The 21926-nt window shown below is 44.0% G+C and overlaps 1 protein-coding gene across 1 annotated transcript in view; it reads left to right on the forward strand.

Moving 5' to 3' along the window:
* Positions 1–18575, forward strand: part of LOC149274900 (telomerase reverse transcriptase-like) — a 73046-nt gene extending 54471 nt beyond the window's left edge. Inside the window, exons 5-10 of the mRNA XM_089505130.1 lie at positions 8162–8299; positions 10863–10867; positions 12592–12666; positions 16622–16709; positions 17233–17237; positions 18453–18575. Coding sequence (XP_089361256.1) covers positions 8162–8299; positions 10863–10867; positions 12592–12666; positions 16622–16709; positions 17233–17237; positions 18453–18575 — 434 coding nt within the window. The remainder of the gene's footprint in view (positions 1–8161; positions 8300–10862; positions 10868–12591; positions 12667–16621; positions 16710–17232; positions 17238–18452) is intronic.
* Positions 18576–21926: the final 3351 nt, after the last annotated feature.

Consider the following 21926-nt stretch of genomic DNA (forward strand, 5'->3'; position numbering starts at 1 on the left):
GCACCTGAAGGACGAATTAGCAAGAGTAGGCGTACCAGAGACCATGGAAGACTTGATTCACCTGGTTACTCAGGTGGACCGGCGACTCCGTGAACGACGCCTAGAACGCTCGTAATGCAATAGTTCCTTCACTTCGTTATACTCCATCTGTTACCTCCACCAACGCTCCGGTTCCTGATAACACTGTGGAACCCATGCAGATCGGACTTGCTCGTGGTCCCTTAACATCCGCTGAAAAAGAGAGAAGGAGGAGCGCTAACTTATGCCTCTATTGCGGTGGTCCGGGTCATACTGCTTACACCTGTCCAGTGCTAGCCTCCAGAGGTAAGCCGACCCTGCCTCCATCTCTTTGTATATCTTCTGTGTTCCTAGGAAAGCTGACCACTCACTTGTCCCTCCCTGTTTCATTACAGTGGGGAGGAAAAAGGATTCACCATAATGCTTTCATAGACTCCGGAGCAAGTGAATGCTTCCTGGATATCTCCCTGACTCAAGCCTTGCACATCCCTACGCAAACCAAGAAGCAACCATTAACCATTCGCCTCGTGGATGGGAATCCCATTCAATCAGGACCGGTCACCAAAGAAACTCAACCCATCTCCATCACGGTCGGGACCGGACATCAAGAACACCTTTGTTTCAATCTGGTACAATCACCCATGTTCCCTATCATATTGGGACTACCCTGGCTTCGCACCCACAACCCCCACATCAATTGGGCCACAGGTGCAGTGTCCTTTTCATCAGACTTTTGTATGAAATATTGCCGTCCTTCCTTACGCTTGGATTCGGTCCACACCATTTTCTCAGCCGTTTCCAACCCACACCCCGATAACCCAGAAATACCCGCTCCATATCGGTCCTTCACAAGAGTATTCGATAAAAAAGAAGCTGAACAACTGCCACCCCACAGGTCATATGACTGCCCCATAGACTAACAAGTCTATGGGGCAGTCATATGACCTGACCTGATGCGGCAATCCCATTCGGCAGGATATTCCCTTTGTCCGAACCAGAACTGAAGGTGTTAAAAGATTATGTGGAGGATAACCTACGCAAGGGGTTTATCAGACACTCTACCTCACCTGCCGGGGCTGGTATCTTTTTCGTGGGAAAAAAAGATGGTGGTGTGAGACCCTGTGTGGACTACCGCGAACTGAACAAAATAACCATCAAAAATAAATATCCGCTTCCTCTGATACCCGAATTAATGGACAGACTTCGTGGGGCGAAAATTTATAGTATAATTGATTTATTAGGAGCTTATAACCTTGTGCGGATGAGAAAAGGTGATGAGTGGAAGACGGCCTTCCGCACACGTTACGGTCACTTCGAGTACAGAGTCATGCCATTTGGACTCTGTAACGCCCCAGCCACGTTCCAACACTTCCTACATGACATATTCAGAGACTTATTGGATACATGTGTTATCATTTACCTTGACGACATACTCGTGTATTCATCATCCCTTCTGGAACACAGGAAACATATGGCTCAGGTTCTCACACGTTTACAAGAGAACCATCTCTACGCAAAACTGGAGAAATGCACGTTCGAGACGACCAAGATCGAATATCTTGGATTCATCATCACCCCTGATCAGATTGAGATGGATCCCAAAAAGATCGAAGCCATTCTACAATGGCCAACACCTACCTCTGTTAAAGCTGTCCAAAGGTTTGTGGGGTTTGCCAACTTTTACAGATGATTCATCAACGGTTTTTCACGGATAATTCAACCCATAACTCAACTGACCAAAAAACAAACACCGTTCCACTGGACTCCGCAAGCTCACCATGCTTTCGAACTCTTAAAACAAAGATTCACTAATGCCCCCATCCTTGTATTACCTGATCCGGAGAAAGCTTATTATTTGAAGGTAGATGCCTCCGGGACTGCTGTAGGTGCGGTACTATCCCAAAGACACGGGGAAAAGGAAACACTACACCCCGTCTCCTTCTACTCTAAACGTCTCAGTCCTGCAGAGAGCAACTATTCGGTCGGGGATCGAGAATTACTTGCCATTAAAATGGCCCTGGAGGAGTGGCGCCACTTGCTGGAAGGAGCCCAACACCCTATAACACTTTTTACAGATCACCGCAACTTGGAGTACCTCCGTACAGCGCGAAGACTGTGTCCCAGACAGGCTCGGTGGGCACTCTTCTTCACCCGATTCCAGTTGCATATAACCTACCGTCCTGGTACTCGCAACGGGAAAGCAGACGCCTTGTCACGCCTATGCGAGGATCGCGAAATGACCAAAAGTGAAGGAGACACCATTCTCTCGTCAGGCCATTTTCTTTCCCTACAGACAACTCTCTTCCAAGACCTGCAAACACATAGCAGCTCTCTTCCCCCTGTGATTAATAATATCCCTCTGCATTCCGAAAAGGGATTCCTGTTCCTCCGCCGGTCAGAGCCGACGTTTTACAGGCAGCTCATGATCATCCTTTGGCCGGTCATGGAGGCGTACTAAAGACCTTTTCTTTGCTTAACAGAACCTTCTGGTGGCCTAAGATGAAGCAAGATGTCCTCACTTATGTTCGTTCCTGTGACACCTGTGCCAGGGCAAAAGATCCAACGACAAGACCCGCTGGCTTGCTACAACCTTTAGCAATACCTACTAGGCCATGGGAAGACATTACAGTGGACTTTATAGTTGACCTACCCTCGTCACACCAACACAACACCATCATGGTTGTAGTTGATCGTCTCACGAAGATGGCCCATTTTGTTCCTGTCCGCCACTTACCTACAGCTGCTGAGACAGCTGATTTGTTTATAACTCACATTTTTCGTCTGCATGGAGTTCCTCGTTCCATTTTATCCGATAGAGGGGTCCAGTTTACTTCCAGATTTTGGTCCGCCTTTTGCCACGGTCTCCAACTCCAATGATTGTTGTCCTCAGCCTACCACCCACAAACCAACGGACAGACCGAAAGGGTTAATCGAGTTCTAGAACAATACCTCCGTTGTTACATATCCCATCACCCAGACAATTGGTATCCTATGTTGCCTTTGGCAGAATTCGCCTATAACAATCAAATACACGGTTCCATCAGGATGTCACCATTCAAAGCTAACTATGGCTACGATCCGTTGTTTCATGTTTACTTACCTCGTTCCTCTACCGTTCCACCAGTCACGGATCGCCTCCAACTTCTTCAGCAGGGATTTCTTACCTTACAACGGCATCTTCGGAAGGCACAACAGGACTACAAACGACACGCAGATAAAAGGAGAAAACCAGCACCAACATACCAAGTGGGTGATAAGGTGTGGCTTTCATCCTCACACATTAAACTCCCGGGTCCCGCAAAGAAACTCAGCCCTAAATTTTTAGGTCCTTTTGCCATTACGGCGGTGTATGGTTCGACAGCAGTCCGTCTGGAACTCCCCGCTACTTGGCGCATACACCCTACTTTTCATGTGTCGCTCCTCAAACGATGGGTTCCTGATCCCTATCATAGAAGTCCACAGACTCCTCCACCCCCAATCACAGTGCAGGGGTATGAGGAATACGAGGTGGACAGCATCCTGGACTCTCGCATAAGGTACGGAAGGCTGGAATACTTAGTGAGCTGGAAAGGATACAATCCCGAAGAACGTACTTGGGAACCTGCTACACATGTGCACGCCCCCTCCAAGGTGCGCACGTTTCATGTGACACACCCTAGCAAACCATCACCGGAACGCCCCCGGAGGTCGCGCATACGTGGGGCGTCCTGTCAGGGTCCTACCTCACTCCCCCGTCGGCAGCACAGGTCTCCACCCGTTGTACGTGGCTCGCGGCCTACTGCCGCACGGGAGAAACGCCACACGTCGAGTGATGGCGGGCAGGCATGGCCGGCGCCTCCAATAATGAATTACTCCTGGTCAGGGGTGGGACGAGTAGTGATGGACAGTCACTACTCCATTGTACATACTGAGGAGGGGAGGGGTCTCTGTTATTGGTGGGGAGGAGCTGATTTCTAGAGGGCTATTTAAACCCACGGCTTCTAGGCCTCATTACTTGATTGTTCAAGTCTCTACCTACCCGTTTTGCTGATACCTGTGTTGAAACCTGTATGCTGTTACCTCTTTACTGGATTTACTGGACTTTTGACCTCGGCTTGTTTTTGGACTTTGATATACCTCTCCTACCCTTGATCTCGGCTTGCTTAATGGACTTTGCTACACTTCACCTACCCTTGACCTCAGGACTGCTACACGGTACAGTTTATGCCTTTTTCTATTCTGTGGAATAAACTTGCTGATATTCCTGATATTGCCTGTTTTGACTCTATCACATATCTGGTGTCTCACTGCGCTACGCTCCAAACCCTGCATACCCTACAATAACATAATATAATAAATTCTAATTCATAATCTATAATATATATAAGTAATTCTTTCTAATTCATAATCTATATTCTATCTATAATCCATAATATAAGTAATTCTAATCTATTAATAATATCATATTATATATAACAACCTCACTTTATCTTAGTGGGCTTGAGAGCGTCTGCCTAGAGTTAGACTAGAATACTAAGAAATATAGCTTTAGGTTTAGCATAGTAGTAGGATAGGCTCTTAGGCCCGTGTAAATTCAAAGTCTTTAATTTTTTTATCCCCCTTTTTTTTTTTAAAGTTTTTTTAAACACTACACTACACACACAACACAAAATTTGAAATGGATCCTCCTTTTGGGACTAAGGAGGGACAAGCTCCATCTACCACCACCACCACCAGCACCACCATCAGTTCTAAGATGCAGCCTTTGCGTCAGTCTAGTCGGCCAAGTAGGCCTAGCTCTCGCTTATCATTTGGGGAAGCATTGCTTGAAGGATCATCAAGTAAAGGAAAGGCACCAAAAGCAGGCAGTAGTAGTGCTGCTAGGCCCACAAGCTCTATGGTTTTTTACGGAAAGCCTAAAGCACCAGAAGCATGTTCAAAGTTAAAGGGTAGCACAACTAGTACTTTTACTAGCCCAGTGAGTAAAAAGAAGTGCCTTTTGCCCCAAGCAGCATCTTCCCCATCCACAAGCAGCATGCAAGGTACCAAGCAGAGCCAAATTAGCAGCAAGACTCAGAGCGGTTTTCCCAAACCAAAGCGATCTCATTCCTTCGTAGGGAAAACCACCACCCCTACCTCTACCGCCTCTATTTATTTATTATAAATAAATATAATAAAGTAAATAATAATAAATATAACTTTAAAATAAAATTAAATAAACCCATTAAAATTTAAATTAAATTATATTTAGACATAATAATACATCTTTAACCAAAACAGTGCACTGCTAATAATCTTAAAAATAACCGTACATTAACCCTAAGCTATTTTTTAGTTCTTGTCCAACATTTTTCCATTGACATACCTGCCAACACACCCAACATTTTCGTGGACAGTCCTGCTTTTTTCCAGTCCTGTCCAGTAAAAGTTGGGTTGTTGCAAAGTATGCCATTATAAGTAGGTAGCAAATGTTAGGCATGGTTATTACAAGTGGTCCAAAATCGATTTAAAAATTTAAAATAATCCCCATTCTTTTATTAAACATCTATGGATGTGTGACTGTATGATAAAAAGGAGGCCAAGTTCCTTGGAGCATTTGTCTAGGTCTCAGACAAGACAACTGCTCGGAGGAACTTGGCCCTCAGTTTTGGGCATTGTGTATTGTGTACAGTACACCTCGGTACATGTGTGCAACTCTATTGGTCGTTTCGGCAGGGGGCTCGCCTCCCATCAACGAATGAGGTGCATTCTGCAGTTCTGCAATTCATTTGTTGATGCCAGACCAGCCCCCTTCCGGCGACCAATAGAGTCACACACACGTACCTTCACGGCGCGAACGCATCTGCTGCTGCTGCTGCTCCGATGTGTTCTTAACCCCGTATTAACCCCTGCTACGCAGCCGGGAGAAAACGAAGATGAAACGAGCACGAAGAATGTCCACAAATATTCGCCCGAAAAGAAGACAGGAACGGGCGAATATTTGCGGAATACGAAGGGTTTTTTTTCTCCGAAGATGAGTACGAAGACGAACATGAAGAGCCCCCTGGTGCCCATGTCTAGTAAAACCACACGAAGACTGAGTTATTTTAGACACACAGGGCTGGATATATCCAGCAAAACACACATTAACATAAAAACAAGATATTGGGATACAAACCGCCCCCTTAATCTTCCTCCCAGAGACAACAGGGGCAGTAACGGGATTAACAATACAATAGGGTCCCAGGGATGGCTGGGGTAAATGTCTGTAGTAGTTGAACTGGGTGGGGAGGGTACAACATAATTATGCACCATGGGGTGGAGGGGTCTGATATTAAATTTAAACAATGGCAGTCACTCCCTGGTTGCAGATCCTGGCTTTCTGTCAGAGATAATCCCCTCAGCCAGTGATGACATGATATACTGCTGGGGGTAGCCACAGAAGTCTTTACAAACCCAGGGCCCATAGTCAATATGGAGGAGGCTGGCAGTCAGGCCTCTCCAGTGGTCCCAGTGATGGAGGGTTCCGTCACAGATACACTATGTTACAATCAGGGGCGGGCTGGGCAGGGGGGCAATTGCCCCCCAGGCCCCCCTGAATCCGGGCCGGTGGGTCGGCCGGATGGCCGGCAAACAGATATTCAACGCAGCCGCTTAGTTTGCAGCTGGGTTGAATGCGGCCGTCGTGCCGGTAGCGTACCTGGCGGGGGGGGCGGCCCACCCCGGCTGCCGCTCACCGGAAGGACAGGACACAGAAGAAGAGGAAGAACGAAGAGGAGGAGGAAAAGTGACAGTGACAGAAGAAAGGTAGGACAAGATTCAGGGAGAGTGGATAGTGTGTGAGAGTGATGGGTGTTATGCTGAATGTTTGTGAATGAGGGTTTCAGATAGCATGGATGTGTAAGTGTTGGGTGATAGCATGGCATAGGGAGGCTGTAATCACATTCCTTTCATGCCCAGATTTCAGCATATACTGGCTGCCTAGGCATGATAGGAGTGTGATTGCTGTTATCAATTTTTTTTTTTGGTCCAACTTTGGTGTGTTAACAACACTTTTATTGGACAGAATAAATATATATATATATATATATATATATTGCAAACAGCAATCACACTCCTATCATGCTAAGTCAGCCAGCACATGCTAGAACCTGGGCATGATAGGATTGTGATTGCTGTTAATTATATATATATATATATATATATATATATATATATATATATATATATATATATATATATATACACATATATATAAATTAATTAATATTGTTGATTTTTTTTAGTCTAATTTTGGTGAGTTACTTTTAATAAAGTATTTTAAAAGTTGTTTGTTGTTTTTTTTGGTTTTGGCCAAGTGAATGCTGAATCTTCAGTTTAGGTCCAGACTTTTCATTTCGGTGCATCCCTACTATATAGTAAACCAGTCACTGACGTGGTAGGCCTACACCACATCAATGTTTGGCTTAGTATATAGTGATAGGAGTTGTAGTGCAGTATTGTCAGCGTCTGGCTCAATGTATAGTGATAGGCACGCATTGACATCAATGTGTGCCTCAGTATATAATAGTAATGCTGTACCCCTGTCAATGTTTGCCTAACTATAGAAACTATGCAGTTTTAAAGTGTGTGTGGGGGGTGCTACATACAGTATATGCCACAGGTGCCAAATACTCTTGGTACGCCCCTGCATCATGCGGCAGTCAGACCCAATGGCTGTGCCTCAGCTCTTTGTCCCACGTCTTAAAAGAGGTGGGATGAAGAGCTGAGGCACAGCCATTGGGCGGTGTGGTACGTGCATGCCGGCCGCTTTGATTTCATTAGGCGCCGGTGGAGTGACTGCCGCACGACAGCCGCTTTCAATGTCGCTCGCAGCCGCTTTGGTGGCGCAATGGGCCAGTTGACTAGACTTGCCCCCCAGGACGTGGGCTGCCAGCCCTCCCCTGGTTACAATATTACCAACTGAGCAAAGAGGAAGGGTCGGGCTGCATTTTATAGGGGAGGTCCTAACTAGGACATTGTGTGATTTTGCAGAGGCATTCCTTTAAGTAATGTGTGCATAGAGGACACTTCCAACAGAAACAGCTTGGCCGGAGCTGTTGGGTGCACAAGGCAGCATGACTGTTGCTTCTGCATGAGTCCCATTCATGTATTATGTTAGTAAAAAATGCTTTTATCTCCACAGACATAAACCTTGGTCTCCAGGAGATAAGTGGTTTATTCCCGTTTGAAGCTGCACAGTGGCTCAGCTGCCAGGCATTTTCTACCAAGCTCACTACTCATAAAACTCTGTACAAGTGTCTACTTGGTCCATTAAAAATATGTAAGTACATTTCTATCATGATTATAGTGAGGAAACATATTGTAGAATTGTAGAACATTATGTAGAAAATAATGCAATGAGAAAATGTTTAAATCATTTCAGCAACTCCATCTTCATCAAGTAGTTATTAAAAAATACAAAAAAACTAAAAAGTGGTATATTCATATGTATTCACCATCTTTACTATGAAGCCTCTAAATAAGATCTGGTGCAACCAATTACCTTCACATAATTTAGTTAAATAAAGTGTAAGTGTCACACGATCTATCACATGATCTCAGTATATATATATATATATATATATATATATATATATATATATATATATACACACCTGTTCTGAAAGGCCCCAGAGAGCTTGATCAGATGGATAAGATTGATTGCACAAAGGGTCCCATCCCTGCACTCCCAACCCAGCACAAATCCTGACTGATCCGGATGGATCAAGCCAGGAAGGAACCGACTCATCCGCAAAGCAAGAATTTCAGATCCACATTTAATAATGAGATGGGCCTATAGTTCCCACAAAGCTCCACATCCCTCCCTTCCTTCGGGATCACCGAGATCGTGGCAGCTAAGATCACCGAGAAGGCAGCCCCCTCCAAAATGGAATTAAATACATCTGTCAGGTAAGGTCCCAAGATGTCGAGAAACTTTTTATAGTAGCCCAGGGACAAACTGTCAGGGCCTGGGAAATCGGAGCCTCCAATGTCTCAGAATCAATTTTCTAGTCATATGTTAAGTCAAATAACGGTGAGTAGCTAACCTGCGATCACCTGCAGTATCAGGTAGGTCGTGAGTGGGGGAGCGATTATAGAGATCTGAATAAAAGGTGACAAATTCCCTGGCGATATCCGAAGGAAGATGTTGTGTCATACCACCCGAACAAAGTATTTTAGGTATATACAATTGCTGACGTTTCTTGCGCTAGGCCCTAGCTAGGTACTTTCCCAGCTTATTACCATGTTCATGATAAATGGCTTTAAGTCTGGCATAGTGCCTCTTGGCTTGATCATTTAGGATAGCAGCAAGTTCCCCATGAAGCGCAGTAAGGCGGATAAAGTCGCTATCCTGCAGAGTATCCTTATGAACCCGCTCCTTTCTATTTGTGTGTATAAATTACTGAGTTTTTGGGTATAAGCTCTCTTTCTCTTAGCGCCCAATTTAATAAGCTGACCCAGACCGCACACTTATGGGCCTCTCAAACCGTGGGAATAGGGATATCCGACGACAAATTAGTCAAAAAATAATCACGGAGGGTAACCACCACTGCATCCAAAACAAGGGTATCCGATAATAGAGGCTCATTTAACCGCCACACACTTTGAGTAGGGCGAGTTAGAGGGAATGTGAATGACAATGTAAGGGGAGCATAATCAGACCACGTTATGGGTCCATACTTGGCATCCACCAAGGACGACAAATAATAATGCAGGATAAAAAGGCAATCTATGCAAGAGTATCGCTTGTGAGGAATGGAGAAAAAACTAAAATCCCTATCCGTAGGTTGCAGGGCTCTCCAACAATCCACTAACTGTGCTGCCGCAATGTTTTTGCCAGCCATACATGGCAAACGTGTATGTACCGCCAGCTACCTTCCCCTTCACAAAAAGAAATCTGCCCTCAGGATCAACTAGTTAAGTGACATCACTGAGTGGAAAGTTTCTAGAGAACACCGCAACTCCCCTTGACTTAGACTGTGGATTATTACTGAAATAAGCAGAGGGAAAGTCCCGATTTATCAAACTGGGATGAGACTGACCTCTAAAATGAGTTTCTTGAATAAAAGTGACAGATACGTTGTCACGGATCTGGCTAGTCCGACCGACTACCTTCGCTGACTTTTGTGCTCCCTTAGCCTGGGACACACTCTTTCCTCTGTTTCCCAGTCACTAGCTGAGATGCAGTTTAGGGTAAAGGGATTAACAGTACAATAGGGGTCCCAACCTCCACTGTCTATTACTGGCCCAAATCAGTTCCAAGGTTTGACCGGGGTAAATGTCTGTAGTGGTGGTACTGGGGGAGGGGGGGCTGACTTATACAACATTAAAGTAAAACAATGGCGGTCACTTCCTGCTTGCAGATCCTGGCTGTCTGCCGGAGATAATCCCCTCAGCAAGTGATGGGATGATATACTGCTGGGGGTAGCCACAGAAGTCTTTACAAAGTCAGGGCCCATAGTCAAAAGGGAGGAGGCTGGCTCTCAGGCCTCTCCAGTGGCCCCAGTGGTGGAGGGTTCCGTCACATACGAGTTGACACCTTAACTCCCGCACACTAAAACCCTTGGCATTGAGGGAGAGTATAGTGAGATTTGCAGGCTGAAAAGCCATGAGACCAATATCAACAGGTATTAAAATAAGAACAAAAAAATAAAAAAGGGGGGGAGTAGTAAGGGGAAGGAAGTCTGGGGAAAGCTCAAAATGCCGTCAAACCGCAAAAAAAAAGACCCACTAAATACATATCAATGTGCCGTGACATTGAGAGGTCCTCTCCCCATAATCATCCCCAGAGTCCCTTTGTCCCCTCATTCACTAAATCATACTTCTCTTTTACTTCTCTGTAGTTCCGGTATAGATCAAATAAACAACACATGGAAACAGCACGTGCAACTGAATAAGACCTAAAAACCCTGTATTTGCAGGTATACATAAATAATGTATGGAAACATAGCATTGCAGGTATAAATCAACAGAACACACAAACCCAGCATTGCAGGTATAGATCAAATGGAAATCACATGTAAACTCAGCACTGAAGGTATAGATCAAATAAACACCACATGGAAACAACACTACAAATCCTGTATTTGCAGGTAAACATAAATAATGTATAGAAACATAGCATAGCAGATATAGACCAACACATTAACACACAAACCCAGCTTTGCAGGTATAGATCAATTGGAATTCACATAAAAACTCAGCATTAAAGTTATAGATAAAACACAGGTTGCACACCCCAAAGCCAGCGTCCACATTGCCCACATAGAACCTGACCAGCACCCAAATTACACACACATAGGATGTGCCATCTTTGCCCCCAAACAGCCCAGCATGAGTCAACATTCTCCCCAAACAGCCGAGTGTACGCCATCTTTGTCCCATAAACACCCTGCCTATGACATTTTTGTCCCATAAACACCCTGCTTATACCATCTTTGCCTTTTTGACAAATCAATTATACACCTATGATTTACACAAACACTTTTACAGTCACTCACTATTTCACACAATTCATCCACACATTAATCCATTCATTTCTCTCATTCTGACTCTTTATTTCAATATTCTTACTACCCTCATTTCTCACTATCTACCCCCTCTCCCTATATACCTCCTCCCCCTTCTCCCTATCTACCCCCCTCTTCCTCCCTTCTCCCTATCTATCCCTTCTCACTCCCTTCTCCCTATCTATCCCTTCTCACTCCCTTCTGCCCTATCTACCCCTTCTCACTCCCTTCTGCCCTATCTACCCCTTCTCTCTCTCCTTTCTGCCCTATCTATCCCCTTCTGTCTTATCGTGTCTTCAGAAAAAAAAATATTTCCAGTTTCACCTATAAAAACTATATAAAACCAGTTAAATAGAAAAAACCTTCAAATGTCTATTTAGGTATTTGTCATATTTTTGGAAACACCTCACATGCCTGATAGTTTCATTAATTTTTGTACTTACAGGGTTAAATATGAATGATGCACATCGCTGTTTCTAAACAAGATTTTTTTAAATGTGGTATGCTGGGAGTTGCGCCCCAATAGCCAAAAAAAGAAAAACGGCTAAACAAAATTCAATATTTTTTTTTTAAGGTTGACACCCCAAAGTATTTTACTAGGGGCATTTTAACACTTTTGATTTAACCATTTCAGCCTATACTAAACATTTCAGTAAAATTCAATTTTTTTCATTGTTAAACCCATTCTATACAAACACGATATTTCAGTACATTTCTTTCCATGGGTACATGAAATTATTGAAACAACTTGTAATTTGTATTCAGAATAACCCCCCCCTCCCGGGTACAGGAATACCGCATATACATGTTTTTTTAGGCACTGCGGTTTCAAAATTGGCAAATGCGCATTACAATTGAACGTGCGTTGCGTATATTGTTGGCGCTATATAAATAAAAGATAATAATAAGACCTTATTGGCCCGAATAAAGGCCGTACTTTCTTCACCCCACTTTAGGTCTTTAAAGTGGGGGTGCGGCCTATATTTGTGGTTTTGTGCAGGTATGCGCAGTTCGTGTTTTTGTTCCGTTTTCATTTATCCCTGCTGCCGGTGCTCCACCATAGGCGGAAATTCCGGCAGCAGAGGTCATCACGCAGACGTCCACGGCTGCCGGAGAGAAGGATGTTGCCCTTCAGCCGGTGCGTCTCTGTCGCTGAAGTGCCGGCAGCGGAGGTTGTTTGTGTGCATCGCACAGATGTCCACTGTCTGGCCCCACTAGACACCAGGGAGTCTGGGGGTGCATTGGTAAGTCTGGGGGCCACTTCTAGGAAGCAGAGTGGGATATCAGGGGGGCAGAGTGGCACGTCTAGGGGGCATAAAGCATATCTCAGGTGTCACAGTGGCATATCTGCAAGGTGCATTATGGATTAAGGGGGGGACCTTAAAATGGCTATTGATTTTCTGTCTGTATATAAAATATGCTGACAAACTGATGGATACTAAAAATGTTAAAATACATGTATTCCTGTTCATTCATTAGACAAAATACTTACCCTTCCACTAATGTGTATTTTTTCTTTAACCCCTTAATGACAATTGACGGTCCGGGACTGTCATGACTTTAAATGGGTGCAGAAAGCGATCTACGTTCGCTTTCTGCACCCAAACGGTGTTGCTGTAATGCCTCAACCTCGAGGCATTCAGCAACACCGCAATCGGCACTAGGGGCCATGTCTGGCCCCTCCCCTGGGCGTCAACATCGTCAGCATCAACATTGTAAGTCAATGTAGCCCAGCTTTCTAATCACAGTGTGATTAGTAAAAATAAATAATGTCTGGCCCTTCCCCGGGGCGTCAACGTCCGCCATACACTGCCCGTTTTAAAAGTGTTTAGGAGGCGATCAACGATCACCTCCTAAACTTCAATGGTGTTGCTGAAATGCCTCGATCAGGAGGCATTCAGCGACATCAAACACTTTCCCCAGGACGGGCTGCGACCACTCCGGAGAGCGGTCACAACCACCACTGCGAATGATTTTCGCCAACTGCAAGATGGAGGCCGCCCTGTAAAATAAACAATGAAGTTGAAAAAGTTCGCTAGATGGTCTCCAGACCCTCTAGAGAACTCTGGCTCCACTTGCAGGTTGAATACAGGTGCTGCATTCAACCATACAAGTCAATGGAACCCAGCTTTCTAATCACAGTGTGATTAGTAAAAATAAATAAAAAAATAATAAGAAAAAAATAGTTAAAGAAAAACAGTAAAATGTAAAAATAATTTCCCACTGATGTCACCATCAGGGGAACCTTCAAGTTCCAAAAAATTTAAAAAAGGCAAAAATAAATTAAATATATATGTAAAAAAAAAATTGGTGAGCAAGTCCTAACATTAGCACATTAGCTTATTGGTAAATTGAATTGGCTGGGTTCAACAATGTCCCAAATAACACGGGGTGGGGGGGGGGGGGATATGGCCACACATCTAATTTCCAATTAGAAAAATGCACACGTCCCAAATGTTGCCTTTTAGTTCCCCAAAAAAATGACAAACCCATGCATGTGGGGTATCACTGTACTCAGGAGATGTTGCTGAACACATATACCAGGAGCTGTAAATTCATACATAAAGTAGGTGTGTGGGGAAAAATACACACAAAAATACTACTGCAAACTTTGAAAAAATGCTGGTGGTAGAATTAGTGCATGGAAAGAGTTAAAATACTAGCATTTGAAATACGCTGAGGTGTCTAGTTTTCAAAAATATATGGTTTTATTTGGCACACTGAAATGGCCGGGCTCAAAGATGTACCAAATAGGGCATGGACAGTGGATCACCAAATGCCAAAGTTCAACACTGAAAAATGCGCATGACCCAAATGTGGCCCTTTTGCCACCAAACAGCCAGGCAAAATCATTCATGTGAGGTATCACTGTACTCAGGAGATGTTGCTGAACACATATTGGGGGGTTTTATGATAGTCACATATACCAGAACCTGTTAATTCATACCTGAAGTAAAATGTGTGTGGAAAAAAAATGCAAAAAAATGACTAGCACAAAGTTTGACAAAGACTGGTGGTGGAATTAGTGCATGGAAAGAGTTAAAATACTAGCATTTGAAATACCCTGGGGTGTCTAGTTTCAAAAATATATGATTTGATGGGGTAAATTGCATTGGCCGGCTTCAAAGATACCTGAAATGGCACATGGGGGAAGAATTACCAGATTTGGAAAAACGCTACCTGTACTTATTGCCCCATAACGTGCAGAAAAAAGCAAAAAACATAAAAACATTGGGTATTTCTAAACTCAGGACAAATAGTAGAATCTATTTAGCAGGTTTTTTCATTACCTTTTATAGATGAGTAAAAGATTTTTCAACTAAAAGTTAGAAGTTTTTCAAAATTTTTCACCATATTTTATACTTTTTTTAATAGTAAATAATATGATACAATCAAAACAATGTCATCTAAAGAAAGCCCTTCTTGTCCTGAAAAAAACCCAATATATAACTTGTGTGGGTTCAGTAAACGGGAAAGAAGAAAATTACAGCTAAACACGAGCAGCGCAGAAATTTTAAAACGGCCATTGTCACGAAGGGTACAAAAAAGAAAATCAGCCTTTGTCACGAAGGGGTTAAATAAATTTTTTTCTTTAAAATAGCACCAAACGTTAAGGGTGTGCCTTCATTCGGGTGCCGCCTATATTCGAGCCAATACAGTAATTACAGTTTTCAAACATGAAAACCATTTTGACAGATCAGTTTGTTGAGTCCAGGTCTCATTTGAGACACAGTAGAGGTCCCATATTTCATTTTAACCCCCTAAAACTATACATTTCCAAAAACTAGACAGCTCAGGGAATCTAGTTAGGGGTATATTGGCCTGTCCCATGCAGCCGATTCCACACCAGCACCTAGCAGTCTTACAAAAAACTAAGTTTAACAAAAAAACATTTTTCACATCCACTTCACATGCAGTTTTACCTTGTTTATTATGTGTATATTTGAAAGAACAAAATAGGTCTTGATTTGTGGTCAGTAACACCCCCCCCCCCCTGAGTACAGCAATACCCCACATGCTTGGATAAGTCATGTTTCTCAGTCAAAACTGGAACATGCGCATTTCAATTTTTAAACTATTTTAATATTATATTTCAGACCACTTGTAAGTGACAAGTTTAGGCCACTGACATTGATCAGGGAGACCGATCAATAATCAGTAACTTTATTAATAATTTGTGTGTGGGTCATTATTACCTTAAATGACACTTCTCTCTTCCAGGGGCTGCCATAATGATCAGATCACTCCTATTGGCCAGGAGTGATCTGATTATCATCAGCCCACTTTTGAACTGCTGCAGGTACTTAACCAACAGCAATTGACCTGGAAGCACCCTTTTAACTTGTTCAATGCTGATGCTCCAGCTTGTGGGGACAAATATTAACTTAATTAATGATGCGATCGTGTCATTGAAGGGATTAACACTGCACAATCGCTCTTAATGGAGCAATTGGGCAGCAAGGTAGGGTTGGGGCTGGTCTCCACACTCATGTGGAGGAAAACGCGATTGCGGGTTTCCAGTGTCCAATATTTTTAAAGCAACACTACAGCTATCATATGCTATTTAATTTATATGATACTCAGTGTCCTCCTTGTAATTACAGTGGGGAATTAATCTATTTGCTTCCACTTAATTGCTGTGTAAATGCTTCAAGCACCCAAATAGTGGCATAAATGTTTAGACCATGAAAGAAGCATTGCTGCAATTCAACATTTTATGCCCTCACTCCCTACCCTAAAGGGACAGATGGGGCACGAGAGACAAAGGCATAAGGCAGGCAGAGTTAGGTAATATAGTAGACCAGTCTTTGACTTAAAAATGGCAAAACAGTAGATAATTGTAGTAGGGCTGAATCTACTAAATAAGGTGTCAAAAGCAAGCCAAATTCTGTACACGTAGAAGGTAGTCGTAAAAGCCATGTCTGAACACGGAAAGGTAGTAGTCGTACTAGCCGAGGTCATAATAAAAAAGTCCATTCCAGACTTTTAAACAAGTCATGCCCCCACAGCCTCGCCCTCCAGTCTACCAGTCAGGTGCTACCCCTGTCAGTCTCTGCGCCCCCTTCTATGCGTCACATGCTCTCTCCCAATAGTCAGGAGGCGTGGACCTGGAAGTCCTGAGTTGCTTGCTTGCCGCAAGCAGGAGTGGTAGTGGCGAGGAGCGGATTCCCCGGCCGACAGGTAAGTCTTGACACATGCTAAAACACTTAATGAATTAACTCCATTCATTCATGCATCGTTCTCCGTGGGACTTGCACACTGTGTAAGCAACCTCTCTTTTACTTCCACGGTGAAAGCAGAGGTGGGCGATAAAGCTGTGGGCCCACACGTATGGACAAGTGGTGGCCCAGGTTGCAGTTGTGACACCCTGCGACTGTGGTTTTTATACCACTGCCTTTGTTAATAACATTAGGTGCCTGTCAGGCCCCTGTGCTGCTCCACCAGCCCCCAGACCAACTGGCCCACGAGGAAATTGTGGTGTTACAAAAAAAGCACGCAAAGAGATGGAAAGTGCGTGAGATAAGCCTGAATGATTATTCACTGCCATGTAACTGTACCATTTTCAGATGAATGCGTGTGAGAAAATTATTGGTGACTATACAATGTTTGGCTTTATTACTGGACAGGATAAAATAAATATTTTACATTTTAGTAACAAAATAAAAAATCCTTAAATTTCACAAATCTTTTGTTTGTGTTGCAGGCAAAGTACAGTTATCCCGAAGACTATCTAAAGAAATACTTGACCTGCTAAAAGCAGTGACAAGCAAATCTCTGCATAAAGATTTTAAAACAATTTTAGATTAATTATAATTAATCAAGTGTAATGGGTTTGTATTTCAAGTTAGTAAAAAGGTGTTTGAGAGGAATTAATTTGGTTTCAAAATAATCATAGAATAACACCAACAATAAAAGAAAATGTTGAAAATACACTTGACTATTGAGCTTCATTCCAGGAAGGTGGATATCATTCATCAGTCAGTTGTTTAGAGTAGGTTAACTAGACATAGAGGCAGAAAACAACTGGCAGTCAGGGGAGTGCAGCAAAAAAAAAAGGCTTTTATTTAATGTTGTACAGCCCTTGCTGTCAGAGTGGTTTGGCCTGCTCAATTCCTCTCCCTCTAGCTGGCCCTCACCCCTCCACTCTGGCAGCTGCTCTTTCACAGACACAGAGATGCAGTTTGCATGCTGCAGACATGAGGTGGTTTATTTCAAACATGTTTCATGGCTAGGATTAGTTAATACTCCAGCTGTAACACTACATATTCCAAGATGCTCTGTCTGGTGTGTTAAGCATAATAAGAAAGTGAGTACTCAACAATTGGAGTGCCAAAGGCTAGCTTTTTTATCATTATGGATTGGCACTGCAGCTGCTTTGGAGCTGCTAAAATGTTAGCCACAACTGCTACAAAACTACCAAGTGTCCTATTTTGGTTCCAAGCCATTATGTTCCATTTTCTTCCGAAGCCTTTATCTCCCTTATAACTAGGAGGTTAAAAGGCATATCATGGGGCAGAGTGGCATATAGGAGGGTATAAGGCATATGAGGGAGGCAGAGTGGCATATAGGGGGGTATAAGGCATTTCTGGGGGCAGATTGACAAGCCTGGGGGCAGATGTGCATAACTGGGGGGCAGGTTGGCAAATAAAAGGAAATATAAACAAAATAATATTTTTCTCAATCATAGCTTTTATTAAAAAAAACCCCATGAATTAATATTTACTAGTAAAACGTTTTTCCTATAGGGTCGTCTTTATATTCAGGCTTTTTCTTTTTTCTTAAATGAATATTCAGATTTTGGGGGTTGGTCTTATAATCAGGGTCGTCTTATAATCGAATGCGGTAATTCTACACCAAGGCTAGATTAATCCCTAATTTTATAGCAAGACAGGAGGCTTCATATTTTGCAATTTTAATGCCTAGCCAGAAGAGCAAGAGAAGCATGCGAATGAGGACGAAAACGTAGATTCGCGAGACCAATCTGCTGCCGACATAATGTCAGCAGCAGAACTGCCCGCAGAGAACGCCGCACCCCTAACCGAGTGAGCCCAGAAAGAATCCGAAATGCCTGCCAGCTGAAGAATCCACCTGGCCAACGTGGGACCCGAGTGAAATGTCAGAGCACTGGTAAGCGAGTAGGTTCCATATAGCAGGAATCAAATCACACCAAAAACCCAGGCGAGGTAAATTAGGGTAAATCCAGAAGTGAGGTCAGGTCAGCAAAGGGTCAAGGCAGGCTGCCAGTATCAATAGACAAAGCCATGGAGCAGGGTCTGGTAAACGAAGGGTCAAACAATAGAGAACGCTTGGGTACAGGAGACAACTTCAACCGATACTTCAACAAGGGTTTATGAGAGTTGTAAGCTTAAATGTTCTCAAATTTGGCACCAAAATAATGTCAGTAAGTGGGACGCGTTGCCATGGCAACGCTACAACGCGTCGTTCGTTCAGCTGGTCTCTGACTGCAGTGAGAGAGGGACGCGCCTCCTGCTGACCTCAGACGGCAGCTGTGGGGGCGTGATGCTGGAGAAACACTGCTCGTTTCCGCATCGGCGACCAGGGGACGGGAGGATGCCTTGCAAAGCAGCGTTTCAGTGTGGGAGCGTGGAGTACTAGGTTCATGACAGTACCCCCTCTCGAACAGTACCCTCTGGGAACCAATATGACCAGGTTTAGAAGTGTGATTCCTGTGAAACCGTCAGACCAGAGTAGGTGCGTGAACTGAAGATGCTGGTTCCCAGGAACGATCTGTGGGCTCATAACCTTTCCAATCGATTAAATAGTACAGACGGCCTCCCCTGAAGCGTGAATCCAAGATGTCCTGAACAATATACTCTGGATGTCCCTCGACAGCGATGGGTGGAAGAGGTAGTGAAGATCGTTTTGTCAATCGATTAGTTATCGCTGGAGTAATGAGGTATGAAATACCGGATGCACTTTGAGAGACGGGGTCCCAATTTTAGAGAGGGAATGGCTAATCTCATATGTCGGGTGGATAGCCATACCTTGTAACCTGGTTGGTACTCAGGGCTCTTACGTCTTTGTTTATCTGCCTGGTTCTTGTACCGTTGTTGAGCAAGTGGTAGGTTATGTTTTGCCATTCGTAGGGCTCTTTGTATTAGTCTTAATCTTTTATTTTCTTCGGGTACCATTACCGAGGGTATCGATATGGGTAAATCAGGTGGGTGATTATGTAAATCAGGTGGCCATATAACAAAAAGAACAAGGTTTCTTGGACGCATTTTTTATATTATTATGTGCGAATTCAGCCATAGGTAGCAAAGAGAACCAGTCTGATTGGAGGTAAGAAGTAAAACAGTATTGATCTAGTATTACGTTTGCACAGGTGAGGAAACCAGGATGCAGGAGAGCGAGGTCACTAGGCAAGCAAAGATCGGCACCGGGTATCAGGCAGAGAAGGGTCAGGCAATCCGGGTCAGGAGCAGAGAGGTCAACAAGGTCACAAGGCAAGCAGAGGTCGGCACCGGGTATCAGGCAGAGAAGGTTTTGGCAACAGGTTAGCATACAGCTTAGTTGTAAGAACAACTGAGCACTGAACAGGTATCAGTGCTCAGTTTTTAAACTAGCCGCCCTTCTAAGTCCCGCACCCATCAGTGACGACATCCAATGGACGTTTCGTCTCCTCCATTGGAGACTAGAATCTGAAGGGGGCGTGGTGTATGATGCCGTGGGTGTCTATCACTGTGTGGCGGTTCTTTCATGTGAACCGCCGCTTATGAAGACACACCGTTGCGGCATCGGTCTTGGAGGGGTAAGTACCGAGTACCCGCTACTCGTGGGTACTAGGGAGAAGCACTCCTCACCGGAGCGTGACGCCACGAGCACCCGGGCGACGTGTCCCGGATGGGACCGTGACGCCACGGGTACTCGGGCGACACGCTCCGTATGAGATACCGTCGCAACGGGTACTCGGGCGAAGCGCTCCGAACGATGTACGCTGGCCGGGATCGTGACATCTAGACTTTGATTCACCCGTTCGGTTTGTCCATTAGTTTGGACTAAAGCACAGGAGCACCTTTTAAATAAGGGTTTAAAATTTGCCCCCACTAATGGGGTCCACAAACACTCTGTTTGTTGACCTACATCGATTTAAAAGGAAACTAAGCCTTAAAAAACATTTTTTGAATACACCAACTAATACAAGTCTACCTCAGACAGATAATTATACACATACTAATCTGAAAGTTTTTTTCCCATGAGCTTCATTTCAAAAGAAAGGATAACATTTGAAAAGATTATTATGCAGGAGGTGAATAAATTAAAGCCACCAAACAAATACCAGAAAAATCTTAACTTAGGGGAACAAAAGGCACTTAAAGAGTTACAGGACAACAAAAATATTATCGTCAAACCGGCGGATAAAGGAGGAGGAATCGTGATTATGGACATGGATAAGTACAATGATGAAGCATTAAAGCACTTATAAAAAATTGAATAAGAATCCTACATCAGAAATAAAAGAGCGCTTTACACAATTTTTACGTAAAGGACTAGCCCTAGACATTCTAAATACTAATGAATTTAAATATCTGAATTTTAATAACCCTAAAATCCCTGTTTTTTTTTTATTATCTCCTCAAAATACATAAAACTCTTATGAATCCCCCGGGACGCCCCATAGTCTCAGGGATAGACTCTATTTCAAGTAGACTCTCTGAATATATAGATCAATGCCTCCAACCTACAGTTGTAAAGTGCCCTAGTCATCTAAAGGACACCACTAACATCCTACAGGCAGTGGCGTCGGCGGGGGGGGCCAGAGGGGGCCCCCCCTACAGCATGCTGTGCCCCCCCCCGTGTGCCCCCCAATTGAAACGCCGTCTTTTTTTTATTTTTTATAGACGCAGAGGCAGTACATTAAACGGCCGTGCGGCCGCCCATTTAATGCCGGCACACCATTGCAGCCGATGTGGTTGCGAGTCTTAAAGCGGCGGTTAGACACGCTGGCCGCTTTAAAATCATTAAGCGGCCAGCGTGCCTGCACAGTGCCGCCCAGTGTCCTGTTCCGTGTGACTCCGCCCCCTTGAGCGTCACGTCACGTCACATCGCCAATGTGATGGGCCGCTCAAGGGGGCGGAGTCACAAGGAACAGTTCCTCGTGACAGGTAGAAGAGCACGTTGGAGGACAGCAGCAGTGAAGGATGCGGCAAAAACGTAAGTATTAAAAAAAAATAAAAAAGTTGGGGTAATAGGAGGAAGGGGAGCCATATCCAAAGGGGGGCTGCATTGGGACAACAATTAAATACAAAATGGGGGTGGCTAGGGGGTATAAGTACACAACAGGGTGGTTGGGGCACCACATAAATCGATACACAAAGGTGGGGGGTGGGTGGCTGGGTTCAATATACATGGGTCATTAATGCAAAGGGGGCATCA

The sequence above is a fragment of the Sceloporus occidentalis genome, unplaced genomic scaffold (genome assembly GCF_023333645.1).
Source record: "Sceloporus occidentalis isolate IW3139 unplaced genomic scaffold, rSceOcc1.0.p SCAF_312, whole genome shotgun sequence".
Classification (NCBI taxonomy): domain Eukaryota; kingdom Metazoa; phylum Chordata; class Lepidosauria; order Squamata; family Phrynosomatidae; genus Sceloporus; species Sceloporus occidentalis.